The sequence below is a fragment of the Vidua chalybeata genome, chromosome 20 (genome assembly GCF_026979565.1).
Source record: "Vidua chalybeata isolate OUT-0048 chromosome 20, bVidCha1 merged haplotype, whole genome shotgun sequence".
In the NCBI taxonomy this organism is placed as follows: domain Eukaryota; kingdom Metazoa; phylum Chordata; class Aves; order Passeriformes; family Viduidae; genus Vidua; species Vidua chalybeata.
Genome location: NC_071549.1, coordinates 325928 through 343216, shown reverse-complemented (window position 1 = coordinate 343216; position 17289 = coordinate 325928). Strand labels below are relative to the sequence as shown.

Here is a 17289-nt window from a genome sequence, read left to right as displayed (position 1 = left end):
AGCAGATACAGAGCTGATCCCATCCTCATCACACAACACCAGCCACAACCAACCCTTAGGACATGCTCTCCATTGGTGTGAGGCTTGGCAAGCTGGAGAAGTGTCCCACCAAAGAAGGGACTGAGATTCCGCAGTTACAAAAGGCAGCTCCATGTGCTAAGAGACTGTTCTAAAACATTGGGGTTAGGCTGAAGGGTCTTTAAAGATCATCTGGTCCCAGTCCCCTGCCATGGGCAGAGACATCTTTCTCTAGGATCAGGCACCTGGGCACAGGAGGGCTCTGTTTAACTCCTGAAAAGAGCAATTGGCATCTTCAGCACAAGCCAGATACGACCCTCACATCCCCAGCATGATCCTGGTGAAGTCACAGTTCATCCACAACCTCTGCATCCCACCTCTAAATGAACTAAATGCAACCTCTGCATCCCACTGAATAAATAATGGATCAGCACTCTGGCATCTACATGGGCTTGGCAAGAGTCACACCAGTGTTGGCCCTCACCTTGCTGATCCATGGGCATCACAGAATCCTTTGGATTGGGAAACACCTCCAAGGTCATTGAGCCCAGCCTGTGACTGATTCCCACTTTGTCACCCAGCCCAGAGCTCTGCATGCCATGTCCAGTCATTCCTTAGATACCTCCAGGGATGGGGACTCCACCACCTCTCTGGGAAGCCCTTTACAATGCTGGACAATGCTTTCCATGAAGAAATTCCTTCTGATGTCCAACCTGAACCTCCCCTGGTTTAGCTTGAGGCAGTGCCCTCTTGTCCCATCTATTGTCTTTCTCATCCTGAACCGTGGTTACCAAGTGTGCCAACTTTAGGTTGCTCCGTATGGACTACCCAGTCCAGCTCTACAACCCTTGGTGCTGCTCAGGAGTAAAGTCCCACAGCACCAATTAGTGGTGTGAGGAGATCTTCTGAGGTCTTAAGGGAATGCTGAAGTAGTGGCAGAGGAAGACTTCGACTTTCTGGGTGTTGAAGAAGTCAGTGTAGAAGCTGGGAATGGCTGTGCCAGAAGAGATGCTTCTTCTGCACTAAGTCAGTGAAACCACTGAAGAACTCATCTCTTCTGGTGGTGCTGTTCCCAGTCCCAAAACACCTGATGGTGTTTTTCCAGCCAGGAATGTTTTGTGCACTTCACTAATGGGAATGAAATGTTCCAACAGTGTGCAAGGTTTGGCTGCTTCTGCAGAGGTAAATACTTGTCTGGAGAGGGCAAAGGTGAGTATTCTGAGTTTGCTGAATTTTATGATCACCTGGAACTCACACAGTCCATCCTGTCCTGCTGAGATTCATGGAGCAGGTGTTGGGTGAGGCTGTTAACCCTTTCAGCAGCCTGGGGAAAGGGGAGATGCGTTTTGGTGAAGTTCCTTCCACCTTGTGGTCCCAGGGGACACTCCATGCTTCGGTCCTGATCACCATGGTACCTTTGATCCTCCCCAGAATTGTGTTGAGGTGATGGATGGGGCCAGTCCTAGACCTTCTCACCCAGGAGGGGTGGGAGGTGGTGGGGTGCCTTGGGACACGGCACAGACAACATTTTGGTGGGTGGGATCCAGCCTGGAATTTCTGCTGTGCCCCACAACTTTCCTTCCTTGGGGACGCCTCAAAAGGTGGCTTGAGCAAGACCCTCTCCCTGGCTTTACCCATGTCCTCAACGGAAGGGCAAACTGCTCCCTTGTTTGTTTTCCTAGCTCTTTCAGTCCCACTCCAGCTCTTTTTATAGCTCGGGAAGAGTGCCTTGAGTTTCTGAGTTGTCTTGGAGGCCAAGCACACAGGGAGGAGTCACAGCTAGAAATAGGGCTGCTCTCTGCTCCTGCATTCCAGAATTTTTATTTTTTTAGCTGAAATGTCCAAATTTGAAGAGTTCCATTGCCACAGGCACAGAACTGGGAACCATCCACATTTTTTCCATTCACATTGGATCCTCTTTCTCCTTTGCCTTATTTCCAGTGCCCTCACACCAACCACTGATTCCCCCTCGGGATTATTTTCCCAGCAAATGGGGTCTGTCATCCCTGCCTGTGTTTTCTTTAACCTACAGATTTCACCCCTCAATACAGCTGGTTTGGCAGGAGAACTCCTGAGGAATTAGTAGTGTCTGGGGGATGAAGGAGCAATCAGGTACCAGCCAAAGCTTCTGAGCAAAGAGCTCAGACAAAGAGCTCAGACTAAATATCCAGCAATTTCTGCCTACAGGGAGGGAAGCAAAGCTTTGGCAGCAGCATAGACACAAATAAACCAGAGAAAGGAAAGAGTAGAAATTGTTGGACAAAACCTGTGGTTTCCAGCCCATTATTATCTGGGATTTTTGTTGTGGTGCTATGCTGGGGCAGAGGCATGTGGACAGAGCTGTTCCTGGCACAGCATCCACAGCATGCTGGGGTCGGCTCCTCTCTCCCATAGGAGCAGGGTATCATTAACTGTGTCACATCTAGACTTTTCCATTAATCCCTTAATACCTGGATACCATTGTGGGGCATACCCTAGCTGCAGTCTCCCCTCTGAGAGTTTTTTTAGCACAGAACCACTTTGGGTTCTGCCCCTGCTGCCCCTTGTCTGTCAGCCTCCAGAGTGCCATGTGTGTGCACCAGCATCTCTGTGAGCTGGGAATGGGATATGCCAGGGAAAAATAGATCTGGGGTCAAATCTGAACCAATCTTTCTTCTAATCAGCCATCACATGGAAATTACGATTAGCCTGTGTCCCTGTTAGATCTTTTATCATTTTAACCCTTTTCCCTCCTTTTCTGCAGCATTCACTAACTCTGGGAGTAGTTGCAATCCAACTTCTCTTCCCATCAGCAGGAAAAATAAATTTTTCACATGGTGGGAATGCTAAGAACTATGGATTCCTATCAGAGGGGTGAAGTCACACCCTTTCATTGAATAATAAGCAAATTTTGGGTACCCATTCCCAGCAACTCCAAGAGATTCTTTCTTTCCAGCTGCAGCAGGAAGTGCTGTGATTTCTGCTTGGGGAAATAGCAAGCATCTTATGATCAGGGTATGTAGCCATGGTTGAGGTCTTCTCCTTCTTCCCCTGGGTGTTTTCATCTTTCCCAGCCCTGGAGGGTAAGGATGGTGCTCAGCTCCTTCCACAGCAATCCCCAGCTGATCCCACAGTCTGGGTGTTTCAGGACCTGAATGTTTGTTTCTCCCCTCCAGATGTTCCTGGTCCTGTGATTAGGTTCAATATGCTCTTCCAGAAAGAAACAGCATTTGGAAATTCCCACCAATTGTCCCCACATGGATTTGTTTCTCTGCTTCACCAGGGTACAGCAGAGGAGCTGGTCATGGTGGTTAAGCTGTGCTCAGGGCTCTCTGGGTTGTTTCTGATAATATCATATAGCAGATTTCTTGCACGTTTTTCTTTATTTATCCAAAAATGTGAAAAAGGAAAAAAAAAGGCCTGATTCCCTGAACATCATTGGAACACAAAGGATTTTCTCCACAGAAGAAACTACTGCACTACTGGGTGCAGTTCCCATGGTCCTCGGGTTGCTGCCTGGCTTAGCCTTCCATCACCTTCTCCGAGGCTACTCTGATTCCTGTGGCTTTTGTGTCCCAGGAGCCTTGTCCCTGTGTCACTCCACCCGACCCTGTCACCTCCTGCGCAATATGTCTCTAGCAGGAGGATGTGCTAGGGCTGGGCAGGGGAGTGGGGTGGGGGTATGCAGACCAGCGTGCCCAGCTGGGCTGGGCTGACCTGGCAGTGGCTGACAGCTGCTGAATTGCTGGAAAAGAAGGAAACTGGGTCTGTTTAGTGTCTCTCAGAGCCAATTCCTCGTGTTTGGGTGTCCCGTATGCCCCTCTGCCAGTGTCAGTGGTATTGTGTGTGCTCCTGTGATTTGCATTCAAAAGCAGAGATTTCCCTCCCACATTAAACCCCCTGCTTTCCTGGAACAACATGGAAATCCTGGGCCTGCCCTTCCCTCTGCCCTGATGAACTCTAGGAGGGGCATCCCTGGGGTGCAGAGCCCTTCAGGCACCCCTCTTGCCGCCTTCATCACTGTGTGGAAGATGTATCATTCTGCTCATAGGGCCAGAGGAGGCAGGGAACAGAGTGGCAGGCCACAGCCATCCATGCCCAGCCCATTCCACTGTGGAATTACACATGGGGGATGCCCCCCATGCCATGGGGAACCAGTGGCTCCCAGCACAGGGGGCATCCCCTGCTGCCAGAAAAGCTCCCGATGGCGCTGCTTCTTGTCATCTGTGCTTCTTCCAAGTGCCTCCCATCGGTTTTCCCAATGCTTCCAGTAGGCACAGGCATGTTTTCCACACCCAGAGCTGGGTTTCATGCTCTTAGTGCCCCTCCAGCCTCGGTGCTGGGGCTGGCCAGAGCAGGACAGTGCAACCCTTCTCCTTGGGCTGCGTGAGCCTAAGGGTATGCTGGCAGTGCTCCAGCCAGTGGTGTTTATTTCCACACAAGGAAAATGAGGAAAACAAAATATTTATATGACAGGAAGGGGTTTTGCGGCCTTTTGCATGGAATCATGCCTGCTATTCCCTCCTCAGTCATCTCAGACAGGCGGCAATAACACATGAAACACAGTTTCCTTTGTGTGTCGGGTTTTTTCCACCTCGGGCTCCACCCTGGTCGCAGCAGAGATCCCTGCTCCAGCCCTGCCGGCTTCCCAGGCCCTTCTGACACCCAGGGGGCAGGCAGCTTACCGGGTGCTCTCAGCCAGGCAAAGTTAGGAGGCTGTTGCGGGAGCATCCCCTGTGCAGGAGCAGCCACAGGCACTGGAGAGGTGTTGGATGTGGGAGCAGGGACTCCTAAAAGAGCACAAGGAACGCTTGAACTTGCATAGCAGAGAATCCTGGAATGGTTTGGGTTGAAAGGAACCTTAAAGACCATCTCACTCCACTTCTTGCCATGGGCAGGGACACCTTCCACAAGACCAGGTTGCTCCAAGCTCTACCCAGCCTGGCCTTGGACACTTCCGGGAATGGGGCAGCCACAGCTTCTCTGGGCAATGAGTGGCAGGGCCCCACCACGCTCACAGGGAAGAGTTTCTTCCCAATATCCCATCTATCCCTGCCCTCTGCTAGTGGGAAGCCATTCCCCCTTGTCCTGTCACTTCAAGCCCTTGTCCAAAGTCCTTCTCCAGCTCTCTTGGAGCCCCTTTAGGCAGAGGAAGGGACTCTAAGGTCTCCCTAGAGCCTTCTCTTCTCCAAGTGAACACCTCAAGGTATTCCAGCCTGACTCCAGAGCAGAGGGGCTCCAGCCTTCAAGGTTCACCCCAGGATGGGGTTTCATCCTGGCACTGGTGCATATGAGGGGATGCCAGGCAGGGAATTTACCATGTCATTTTTAGCTGTCATTTGGACACCTATTTGCTCCAACATTTTCCCCTTGGACTGAATTAGGCACCCCGATCCTGCTGGGTCTGCTGGGAGGGAGATCAGCTCTTGGCCCCTCTGCAAACCCGCAGCTCTACAGAGTGCACGGCTCCACAGCCTTTCTGGGAAGCAGCTGTTTGGGACATGGGGAGTTGGATGGGATCTCGGAAGCTGGGTGGGGGGGGCAGAGACCTGGGAATGGCCTCTGGGGCCAAAGCAAGCAGCCAAACCTGTGGAAGCACTAGGAGGAGGCAGCATTGCTGTGAGCCAGCATTGCCTGCTCTTCTCTGACCTCCCCCTGCAACCACACAACACTTAAATAGGAACAAGCTCAGGGCTGGAAACTGTCCCCAGGCTGGAAGTATGTTGCATATTTCCAATAAATACCTTGACTGCTGCCTATTAGCCAGAGGCAGGCACAGCACTCACATCCCCCCCACCACCCCAGCACTGCTGAGGGGGCTGCAGGCAAGGGCTGGGGCTGGCCAGGGGCTGACCTTGTAGGACGTGGTCTGGTGCAGGGAAAACACGTGCTGTGGCATTTCCCAACCTATTGCATCCAGTGGTTTCACTTCAAGCGAGTTGGTTCCTCCTTTGCTACGCATCTGTAACAAACTGCTCACATTTAAGACTTGTGGGAGGTGCTGAGGTTTGTGTGCCTGTACTGGAGCATCCACACAGCCTCCTGCTCCCTTGTCCGGGTTCATGTGGATATAAAGCTCAGGAGAAGGTGTGGGAAGCTACTGGAAGGTGGTTATGGGCTGGGCACTGAGCTGCGTGCCACACTTTGCATTGCCAGGCTCTGCTGCCTCAATTCAAGGGGCAAGCAAAAGCAGATAATTAAAGTGATTCCTCTGATGGGGCAATGGAAGGATCATCTAAGGCAAATGTTTGAAAATTCACAAGGGCCTCACTATGCTTTGGGAGAGGGAAGAAGGCACCCAAGGGCAGATGCTGAATGTGTTCTGTCACTGTGTTTCGTGTGAAGCCTCAGCTCTCCATTTATGAAGTCTCCAGGGCAGAACTTGACAACTTTAAAAGGAAATGAGTGGCAGATGTGTTTTATGGCTTCAAACTGAAAGAGAGGGGGAATGGCTTGGGTATTATAGGTTTGGATTGGGTATTAGGAGGAATTCTTCCTTGCAAGGGTGGTTGCCCAGACAAGCTTTGGCTGCTCCATCCCTGGAAGTGCCCAAGACCAGGTTGGATGCAGCTTGGAGCAGCCTGGGATAGTGGAAAGTGTCCCTACCCATGGCAGGGGTGGAATGAAATGGGCTTTAAGGTCCCTTCCAACCCAAATCCTTCTGGGATTCTATGATTTATCAACCATCTTCTGAGTCACTGGTGACAGTCATCCAGGTATGAAAGGGCAGGAAGTAGAGAAAGGAGGACAAAGTTGGGGGTTGTTGATGGGGGAGTCAGTGGACCCATGGCTGGGGGTAAACATCCCCATGGATGGGGAGAGCTGCTGGGGGCATTGACACCTGTAAACTTTGGGGCTTGCAAGGTGGTGGGTGACATTGGACCTCCAGTCCCTGTGAGCCCAAGGAGCTGTGAGGGTCAGACATGGCAGGATGAGCCAGTTCCCACTGCAGCTGTCTTCTTTGCTGACACTGCTTCCTTCTTCTGGGCATTGGCTCATCTCAGTGGTGTCAGCGTGAGGTGAGAAGGGAGTGACACCACAGCAGAGCAATGTGTGTATGCAAAGGAAGAGCCAGCCTGGGGTTTCTAGGAGGGTTCCCAGATAAACTGCATGTAAGGATGGGGCTGCAGGGGACCCAGGAGACATCTGCAATGAGAAAGTCGTCACATAGAGCTTAAGTGTGCAGGTTTACATGCCACTGCCATGATTCACCTGTGCCAGCCCTTTACCTCCCTCATGGTCGAACATTTCTCCCCCATCTCTAACCTGACCCCACCCTTGTTCAGTTTATCATCATTGTCCTGTGCTGGGACCCCAGAGGTGCAGGCCCAGGGAGGGTCTCAGAAGACACTTGGCTTTTTGGGCTGTCAGCACACATGGCTAGATCATGTCCCATTTGTCACCCACCACAATCCCCCAGTCCTCTACAGGGTCGTCTCCATCCATCCATCCATCCATCCATCCATCCATCCATCCATCCATCCATCCATTTGTGAAATCAGTGATGGTAGAATATGCTGAGTCACTATGGAACCTGCAGTGATGAGAAATGGAATCAGTGGATCCAGGATATGGAAGGCCTGCAAGTAGACACAAGAGGACAACGTTGGGGGCCATTGGTGGGAGTAAATGGCCCCGTGGGCAGAGAGGGATGCTGAGGGTGTTTATCCTCACAGACCTCTGGGGTCCCCACAGACCTCCCTAGTCTGTGCTGGCACAGGGATTGCCCTGGCTCAGGTCCATGATCTTGGCCTTGGCCTGACTGAATCTCATGAGGCTCCCATGGACCCACTGCTCCAGCCTGTCTAGCTCCCTCTGGATGCCCTCCCTTCCCTCCAGCCCATTGATAGCACCACTCAGCTCAGTCTCAACCTTTCTATGGGTTCCCAGCCCTCCACACCAGGTAGGAAACAGGAGTTTCATCTGCCTCTGGTTTAGATGGGGTGGTCTATCTACCTGTCTCCTTGCAACATTGGCAGGAGCTGGAAGCAGCAAGGGGGGAGGATGTTGCTTATCCCACCTCTCTCTTTCCCTCTTGCATTTTTAATCCCGTTGGCATTGTATTGCTGCTCTCTGAGCTCCTACTTAACTTGTAGCAGCCTCACTGAGCTGTGTTCCAGAGGCTGTGTGACTGCTGTAACACCAACAAGGATGGATTGAACAGAGAGCTAAAAATATCAAATGATCGATAATGGCACCATGAACCCGGTGCTTTTTTTTTTTTTTTTGCTTTTTTTTTTTTTTTTTTTAATTAAAGAAAATCTCTATATTGACAGCTCAATCAAGTGGCTTCCTGTAAAGGCAGGAGGGATAATGGAGCTCAGCTCCCTGCCGGACTAGCAGCAGCTTCACCCACACCTCTCTGTCCATGGGCCCTGGGAGCCCTTCTGGATCTCCTGCCTGGGGTGATGTGGAAGGGCGGCTCTCCTCCCTGCTTTACATGCTGGTCCAGTCGTGGTGAGCAGCTGGGGGAGCTTGGTGATGAAATAATCCCTGGCACTCCATGCACAGCCCTGGGCACAGCCACCAGCCTGGCCCTGTGCCTGCTTCAGCCTGATCTGCTTTGTCCTCTCACTTTCACATGTCCAGGAAACTGCGGCATTACAAGGATTTGAAAATGACCTTGAGCTTTTAAGCACTGCTCCCAAGCAGATATTTTTTCCTAAATAAAGATTTGCAAAGGTATTTGGGCATTAGCTGGCAAGGGGGATTTCCAGAAGTGTTGGAGCAGCCAAACACCCTTTAAATCTGCCTCCATGCAGTACAGGGTTGGGGCTGGAAGTAGCTGGCTCACCAGGACTGTGACCATTTGGGGACATTTTTACATCAGCAGTGTCAGCATGAGGGTTTTCCAAAGGCTGTTCATTGATTGATCTCTTTGGAAAATCACAGTGGGCTGAGCCCTGAGGGATTTGGCTGCACTACAGTATCTGAGACAAGAGAAACTGATCACACCTCCAACTCCTGCCAGTACTGTTCCATCCCTGTATCCTGACTAATCCATGATGTGGTGCTGGCAGTGGGAAGCATGCCTGGTGCAGGTCTTGGCTCTGTTTTGGAAACACATGGAGCAGTGCAGGAAAGCCAATCCCTGTTACAGTGTTCTAACATCCCACTCAGAGGAAAAACTCACCTTGCTGTCACCACATTAGTGGCAATGGCTTTTTTCTCCACTAAGTCCCACTATACCAAACACCCCCAGTGCCCAGCATTCACCCCCTGCTCCTAAAATGCAAGCTCCTTGCACAGCCAGTGCTGGTCATCCAGCTCCAAGGACCAGACACCAAACCCAGCCTAACGCAGCATCCACAGCATATTCCCCAAGGGAGTGCTCCAGAGCTGGAAAGCTGCTGGAAAGAACTGAAACCTGAAAAGAACAGACAATAGTTTTCCAAGTGCTTGGTGGTTTTCCCAGTGAACCTGCTGGTCTCCCTAGAGCCCTGAAAATGCCAGGATCCTGGAGCTCCCATGTCAGAACAATGCTTCAGCAGCATTGGGCAGGCGTAAGCCATGGAGCAGGATTAGTTTATTGTGAGCTGGGGAGGTGGGTTTAAACTGCTGCTACACTGGAGGAGCTGGGAAAAAATATCACTCTCCGAGGAAAATTAATTTAGGAGTCTGAATCCAAGGAGTTGGTTGAGAACACAGCCCTGATTTGGTTCCTTCCCTTGGGGAAGACTTGGGAAATACAGAGAGATCAAGAAGGAGCAACAGATATTATTAGTCATCCAGGAGGGAGGCGGCTGCAGAGGAAGAGGGTTTTTAGTGGAGTATTTTTAGACTTGGTAAAATGAACAGAAGGAGAGGAAAAAAGAGGGAAGGAGACCTTTGAAAGGCACATAAATGCTCCCTGGAGCAGCTTGGCCCATGCTTCCCACTCTCATCCTGAGCAGATGAGGCAGAGATTTGCTTCAAAAGAAATCAGAGATGTAAAAAGCAATAAAAGCCAAAGCCTTAGGGAGCATTCTGAGGAGCCTCTCTAGGCTGCAATGACAAAAGGCCACACTTGCTGAGACATTTTACCCAATTCCCATCATTTTAATGAGAGGTGATTGCTGAAATAGAGTTTAAAAGCTGCTTGCAGAGCCCCCAGCAGGTGGGGGAAGATGTTGAATATCTCTTCTTTTTTCATCCATCGTGATCCAGACCACACATCCCATCCTGGAAGCTGGCAGGAGAGTCACAGAGCCGCAGGAGGGTGGAGGGTGCTTCCAGGGTGGAGAAAAGGGACTTGGAGTGAAGCACCCAAGTAGATTTAGTACAGCCAGGGGGAGAGGAGGGATTTGCACCTCTCCAGATCAGACCAGAGGATGATGAATGAATGCCCTCAGAGGACAGGGTGAAGCAAGGAGGTGCCTCCTCCCTGGTTCTCCAGGGAAGCAGCCCTCACTTTGCCTTCCCTATTCCCTGTGGGAAAGGCTCCTTCCTACCCCAGTGGAGGCAGTGCCTGTGATGCCCTGCAGTTGATGCAGCAGCCCCATCAGTACATCCCTCCTAATTCCCTCCATCCCACCTGGAGAGGCTTGCTAGGGCCTCTGCAAGTGCATCCCGAATTGTTCAGATAGGATGCAGCCCTGGAGAGGTTTGCTGGAGCCTGGGATGAAGCCTGGGTTTGCACATCTGACTGGGATACTCTGTGTATCCCCTGCTCTTCATGAGACCACCTGGGAATAACCCAAGAGCACCCTGTGGCTAGGAATGCCTCTTCACCCTTGTATCCTCACAGTGGTGCATAAACTACAGCAAGGAACTCCCTTTCCTTCCACCTCAGTGGATCCCTGAAGTGGTGGGATTTATCCCCATAGGCTGCATCAGCCTTTCTTGAGCCCTGGATTGGTTGGGTGCTGTCATTCCTGCTCGGTGCTTCCAGCTTTCCTGGCTTCTCTGGAAGTGGGGTTTCCCTTTGCTCTGAGGACCCTCCCAAAATTGCTTTTAAGTTAACTTCCAGATTTTCTCCTCAAGCTGCCTTGGCTCTGATTTTTGCCCTCTGGCTGAAGCTCCCCCCATGCTGTGAAGCCAGATGGATTTGGAGCTCTCTGCCTTCACCCCAAGTGCTTCCTGGTGGTGTCCAAACTCTGGACTTCGCTAGCTGGAGCAGCTCAGCCATGAGGAACTACACTGCAGCCTTGGCCTCAAATACTTGGATGTCCTGGCTGTACAGGAGACCCTAGATACCTTGCCCCTCAGCTGAGCACTTTGTTCAAGGGGGGAGCTGGTCTGAAAGCTTGATTTGGAAAAATAAGGTTAATGATGATTAGCGGATTTTAATTTGGGGGATTGAGTAGGGATGCTGGGAGCACAAAGCCTGGTGGGGGGGGGGAGCAGTCTGGCATGGCTGCAAGCAGGTTCCAGTAGCATTACAGCATGTCACCAGTAACTATGAAAAATGTGATGTATCCTGCTTATTATTTTAGAGGTTATTTTCTATGCAGGTGGCATTGTAGAGAAAGTCCCATCCATCCTGTGAATGTGGGAGGGACTGGGTTTAGTCCAGATCCTCTTTGGTTTTGGCTGTGTTCTTTGCATACCTGTCTTAAGGTCTCTTCATGCAAATGAGCCATTAATACTTGATGACCAAGTGCTAATTGCAGCACTGTGGCCTCTGGGAGCTGTGGCTTGGCTTCTTGGTGACTCTGGAGATGGTGTCCTGGAAATTCTGGACTGCACCTCCAGGATATCCTGGGGCAGCAGGCAGCAGCGGTCATGGCACTGAGTTCTGAGCAATGCTAAACCCTGCTAAGGGGGAATCAATTAATTCCAGGATCCCTTTAAGCTGGGGGGAACACTGTGCAGGGGGGTGGGCTGCACAGCAAGGATCCAAGCTCTCACTTTTCATGTTGAGAACACAGCTGGGAGTCACTCGCTGTGGGGCTTCACTGGGGGGAGGGCACAAAACCTGGCCCCATGATGGCACCTGTGACAGGAGCAGGTACCCCCAGTAGGGGCAGGTGCCTGCCCTGATTGCAGAGCATTGATCTGTGCTCACTCCCAGGCTCAGAGCAGCATCCAGACTCTGCTCCCAAAGGAATTTGGCTGCTGCTTGAAAACATCTGCTCTAGCAAAACACATTTAGTCCAGCAAAAAATCTGTGAGCCATGTGCTCCAAGACAAGCAGTGCTGCCGAGCAGCTCTCCATCCCTCTGTCCATCCCTGGGATTTTACAGGGATTTTAAGAACCACCTGAGGAAAACACGACCTGGACTTGGCCCTAAAAGCTTCCCCAAAGCTGAGATGAACTGGGTGATTGTGGAGCTGGGTGTTGGGAGAGTGCAGGAGTGGCAGCGCTCTGTCCCCTTGGGGATGTGGGATCCTGTTATCTCATTAAGAGAGGCCAAGTCACCATCCCAGAGTAAGTGGCTGAGCCGTGACTAGACTGCAGTAATCCCGAGGGATTAGTGTGTTGGATTAGTGTCTTGGCTGGGCTGGCCCCACAGCAGCACTTGGTTCTTCAGGTCCTGAAGCATCTCCTCTGCCAGCAAGCCAAGGGCCCTGGCAGTACTTTGGGGTTGCTTTTAGGAGATTCACTGAGTGATAGAAGAATGGTTTGGGTTTCTTTTGTGCCTTCCCATCAGAAAATATTCCTTGAGTACAAGGAGGAGCTGGGAAATACCAAAGTCCTCCTGCCCGGATGCTTTCCTGTCCCTCGGTGGGGTGGTCATGGTGGTCAATGAGCCATTCCTGCCTGCCCCGGGACCGACCCGAGCCAGGGGCTTGTTACTACACTGGTTTAATTGCTTTTGTTGTTGGAAGCAAGATGCTAGCAGCCGAGTAGGCTCTGGAGCAAGGGAGATCTGTGCAGGTCCCAGACAGACCCACTGGTGTAGTTTCACCCCCCAGGCACAGAGATGGGGCAGGATGTGGGGCAGGGGATGGAGCAGGGGGCTGACAGGGAATGGATGAGGGGGCAGACAAAGGGGTAGGGAGTCTGACAGGGAGTAGGAGAGGGGTCTGGCAGTGGAGTAGAGGGTCAGGCAGTGGGGCAGGGGACGGAGCAGGAGGGTGCAGGAGGTACAAGGAATGGGGCAGGAGTTCGGGTGGGGGTCGTGCAGGGAATGAAGCGGGCATCTAGTAGCAGGGCAGCGGGGCTGGGACGGCTGCGCCGAGGGATGCGAAGCTCCCTACCCCCGAACCCTCCGGCCATCATCCTCTCCTACGCTCTGCCGCTGCCCCGACGCGGGAGCGGCGGGGCTGGGCGGGTGCGGGGGGCGGCACGCCCGGGGGGCGTCCCGCAGAACCGCCCGCCCCCCGAGGACTCCTTTGTTATTCTGGCCGAGCGCCGGGGCCGCTCCTACCGCCTCGGCCGTGCCGCCCTTCGCAGGAGCGCCCCCCTCGCCCCCGCCCGCCCCGCTCCGCCGCCGCTGCCCGGCAGAACCTTCCAGCGCCGCCGCCCCGCGGGGCCGCCGCCATGGGTGCCGCCGCCGCTCCGCGCTGAGCCCGCGCCCGGCGCCCCGAGCCCCCGCCATGGACCTGGGCAAGGTGGTAAGTGCGCGGCCGCGGCCATCCCCCGGGGACCCTCGCGGCCCTCCCGGGCTCGTTGCTGGAATCAGGTTCACATCCAGGCAAACTCCTTCCCGGGGAAGTTCGTTACCCTCGACACCGGCGGTTCCCGGAGGAACATCGCGGGGAGCGGGGATGATTCGTGTGGCAGCGGGACCCGCCGGCGGGTGCGGGGGGCTCGTCTCCGTGGTGATGCGGAGCTCCCCGTGCGGCTGCGGCCGGGGCGGGTTCACTCCTACACGCCCGTGTGAGTCGTCTTCCCCAGTCCCCGGCTCGGCCGGGTTCAGGCCGTGCCACGAACATCCGTGTCCCCACGAGCGTTGGTGTCCCCATGCATCCGTGTCCCCACGAGCACTCGTGTCCCCATGCATCCGTGTCCCCACGAGCACTCGTTTTCCCTTGCATCTGTGTCCCCACGAGCACTCCCCATGCAGCCATGTTGCCATGTCCCCACGAGCACCTGTGTCCCCACATACCTGTATCTCAGGGCACCTGTGTCCCCCTGCCCAGTGCTGCTGTCACAGCTCCTCCGGCCCATGGGGACTGCCCCTCGCCCAGGTAGAAGGAATTAAAACAAGTTTGGGGTGAGAAGTGGATTTTTAGGGACTGTTCCTACAGGGAGCATGTTCACTCCTGCGCTGCTCACCTGGGAACAGGGATTTGGCTTTCCCCGGTGCTCCAGCATGTCCCTCAGATGCAGCATTAAGCCCACGTGGTCATGGCTGCTCTTGGCACCATTGCAAGATCCAGACATCCTGGGGGGATAAGGGGAGAGGGATGCCCCATCCTGCTCCTGGGAGTTGCCAGGAGCATTGCAAGGAACAATTTCCACTTACACTAGATCTGAGCTTAATTTCAGAATATCCTGCTAGGACAGTAAGAGCTGCTGTGTTCCTGCTGGGGTGATGCTTCCCAAGAAAGGTGGGTCCTGGGTGGCAGTTGATCATAGAAATGCACATCTGGATGAGCTCCTTGCATCTGCTCCCCAAATCCTTCATCCTCATTCCTTTATCTCTTCCTGTTCCAAAAAATGCCTAAATATTTGCATCTGCTGGAAGCAGAAGACTCTGGTCAGCATGACTGGGAATGTTTCAGGAATGTTTGAAGGTGGTGGTAGACCTTCCTGGACTGCTGACCTTGTCAGACACGGCCACACTCCCTCCCCAGACAGAAATTACCACTGCTGGAAGAGATTATCCTTGCATAAAGTCCCCACTTAAAATTAAAAGCCTGGCTATTGGGGCAGCTCATGGGAAAGGCTCTGGCCGCAGCCGAGCCAGCTGGGCATGGATTGACTGCCCTGAGCAGTAGTTAAGTGAGAAGAGTAATGAGCAGATGTGCATGTTTTAATGGAGGGATGTGTATCCCGCTGGATTTCTGCCTCTCCTCAGCTACAGCCCCCTGTGATGGGCTCTGGTTGTGCTCTGGAGTTGGAAGTGCCAGGCAGCAGCAGCCTGGGCTCTGAACTTTACAGCTTCCCCAGCTGGTCCCTGTGAGGTCTGGATTTTGTAACCTGCTTTTTGCCAACTGTTCTCCCCAAAATGTCTTCTTACCATAATTTTTTCCTCTAAGGTTTATCTGTGTATTGGAAAAGTCCACATTCCTTAAACTGGATTTTAAAATTCCTTGTCCAAGTAATTAAACTGCTTAAGTCTTTTATGGCTGGAGGAAGCCAGTTGCCCAGCACTCCACGTACTGGTTCCTTGTGATGCGATCACTGCAGTAAACTCTTGTTTCTGGGAGCCAAACTCTCCCTGTGATCATTCCAGCTCTCCCCTGCTGGCATTGAGTGTCTCACTGGAGCCCTTGGGATCCACCACAGAATGGTTAGCTGGTTGTCTTCCGTCTTTCCTTTGCCTTGAAGGTGGAGGAGCAATTGGATCACACTGTCTCATCCTACCCCATCTCTCCTGATGGTGTGGAACTTGGAATTTTCACTGGAGGCTCTGGAAGAGCCAATGGTGGGTCAAGTCCTTGCACACATAGCTCATGGGTGCATCCTCCTATGGATCCCAACCTCTGCTACCCTCAGGAGGAGCTGGGAGCTGGTGGAGTGGGCTGTCCAGGCACACTCCAAATGGACATAATGGACATCCTACAACTTTATTTTGGTTTTGCTACTGGGATGGCAGTGCTCCAGCTCTCAAGGCAAAGGCATGCTGGAAATTGGGTGTCAGCTTCCAGCCTCACATGTCTTCTTGTGGTCAGAGACCTCTGAAACTCACACCACCACTCCATTTCCTGGCCTAGGTGTTTTTTTCCCAGGAAACCCCAGCTGTGCTGGAAGAGCTCCATAACAATCCTCTATCAGTCATTGCTGAGTGCCGGAGGGGCCGGTGGTGGTGTCAATGTGAAGTCATCATTCTCCTGGCCTCAGGAAAGCAGACCTGGAGGCAGCAATGCCAGATCAAGGTCTCTGCCAAAAAGAGCATCGTGGTGATGCCATTGGATTCCAGTGTGGCTCACGGAGTTTATTGCCATCTTCTCGGTGACTCTGTTTCAGGATGTTCCATGTGCAGGCTATGGGACAAGGTGACCCCAAACACCTGCACTGGTATCACTTGGGGTTCAGGGCTATCTCTGAACACTTCTTCCTGCTGTCATCTGGGTTCTCCTCCTGCTGTCATCTGTGCTGGTGGCATCAGCATCTCCTCCTGGAGAGGGACATCTGAAGCCACCACCACTGGGAGTGACCCCAGTGGATGCAGTGAGGTTTTGGGATCTCTGTCACTGAAATATGTTGTTTGTTTAAGGAAAATGGTTGTTTTTATGGCCCAAGCAGTGGGAAATCTGAGACTTGTGTCATTTTGGGAACTATTCTCATCTCGAAGGAGCAGGAGGTAAGAAGAGCAGCAGCATCTTCTGGGATATGCTCACACAGCCTGGACAAGGAGCTTCATCCCCAGAGCAGCTCCGGGATGTAGCCAGCCAGGAGAGGAGCACTTGCTTTACAAACTCATGGATTCAGCATCAGATGCAGCCAAATAGCCTGGATTAAGTGGTGGGAAGGTATTTTTCACATCTCCTGACTCCCTGCGCCCAAGAAGCCTATAGGACTGAGTGGAAAGGCAGGTTGAGCATCCCCCTGTCCAATACGTAGAAATATATCCCTGGGTTTTACATCCCATGTGACCAGCCAGGCCTGCCAGCATTGCTTTCCTGCCTTCCTGCCTCCTTTTCCCTCCAGCTGCTGGTAGGCACAAAGCCAGGCTTGTTTCCTGCTCCTGCTGCTGCTGGCAGGCCACAGGTGCCCAGCACCTGTGTCCCCAGGAGCTCTCACCAGTCCTCAGTGGAGCATTGACTACCCCAGGTGTTACCCAGCTGGCTTTGTTCCAGGATTTTGCTGGACAAAACCATTCCTTGAGCCCCTAGAGGCTGGGATTTTGACATTAGCTGCTGAAGGTGGGTGATGTTTTAAAGAGATTCAAAGAATTCACAGAATCACTGGGTTGGAAGAGACCTTCAAGATCATCGAATCCAACCCAGCCCAAACACCTCAACTAAACCCTGGCACCCAGTGCCACATCCAAGCTTTTTTAAACACACCCAGGGATGGTGACTCCACCACCTCTCTGGGCAAGACATTCCAGTACTTTATCACTCTTTCCAAACAAAACTTTTCCCTAATATCCAACCTGTATTTGCCTTGGTGCAGCTTAAGATGTGCCCTTGGAAGAGTTCGCCTGCCGCCCATGTTCTACACACCCTCCAGAGCCTGAGCCAAGCTTTGCTTTACTGGGATTTGCATTTTAATTAAGCCCATGGATTTTTCTTCCAGGCTTGTTGTAGTCAAGT

General features: G+C 52.6%; 1 protein-coding gene across 3 annotated transcripts in view; it reads left to right on the top strand.

Annotated features, from left to right (window-relative positions):
- HIP1 (huntingtin interacting protein 1) overlaps window positions 1-17289 on the top strand; it is a 44397-nt gene that overhangs the window by 8273 nt on the left and 18835 nt on the right. Inside the window, exon 1 of one of the 3 annotated variants that reach the window (XM_053961309.1) lies at window positions 13379-13476. The exons of the other annotated variants lie outside the window; for them this stretch is intronic. Coding sequence (XP_053817284.1) covers window positions 13459-13476 — 18 coding nt within the window. The 5' untranslated portion in view covers window positions 13379-13458. Of the gene's footprint in view, window positions 1-13378; window positions 13477-17289 lie in introns of those variants that run through there. 3 annotated transcript variants of the gene reach the window in all.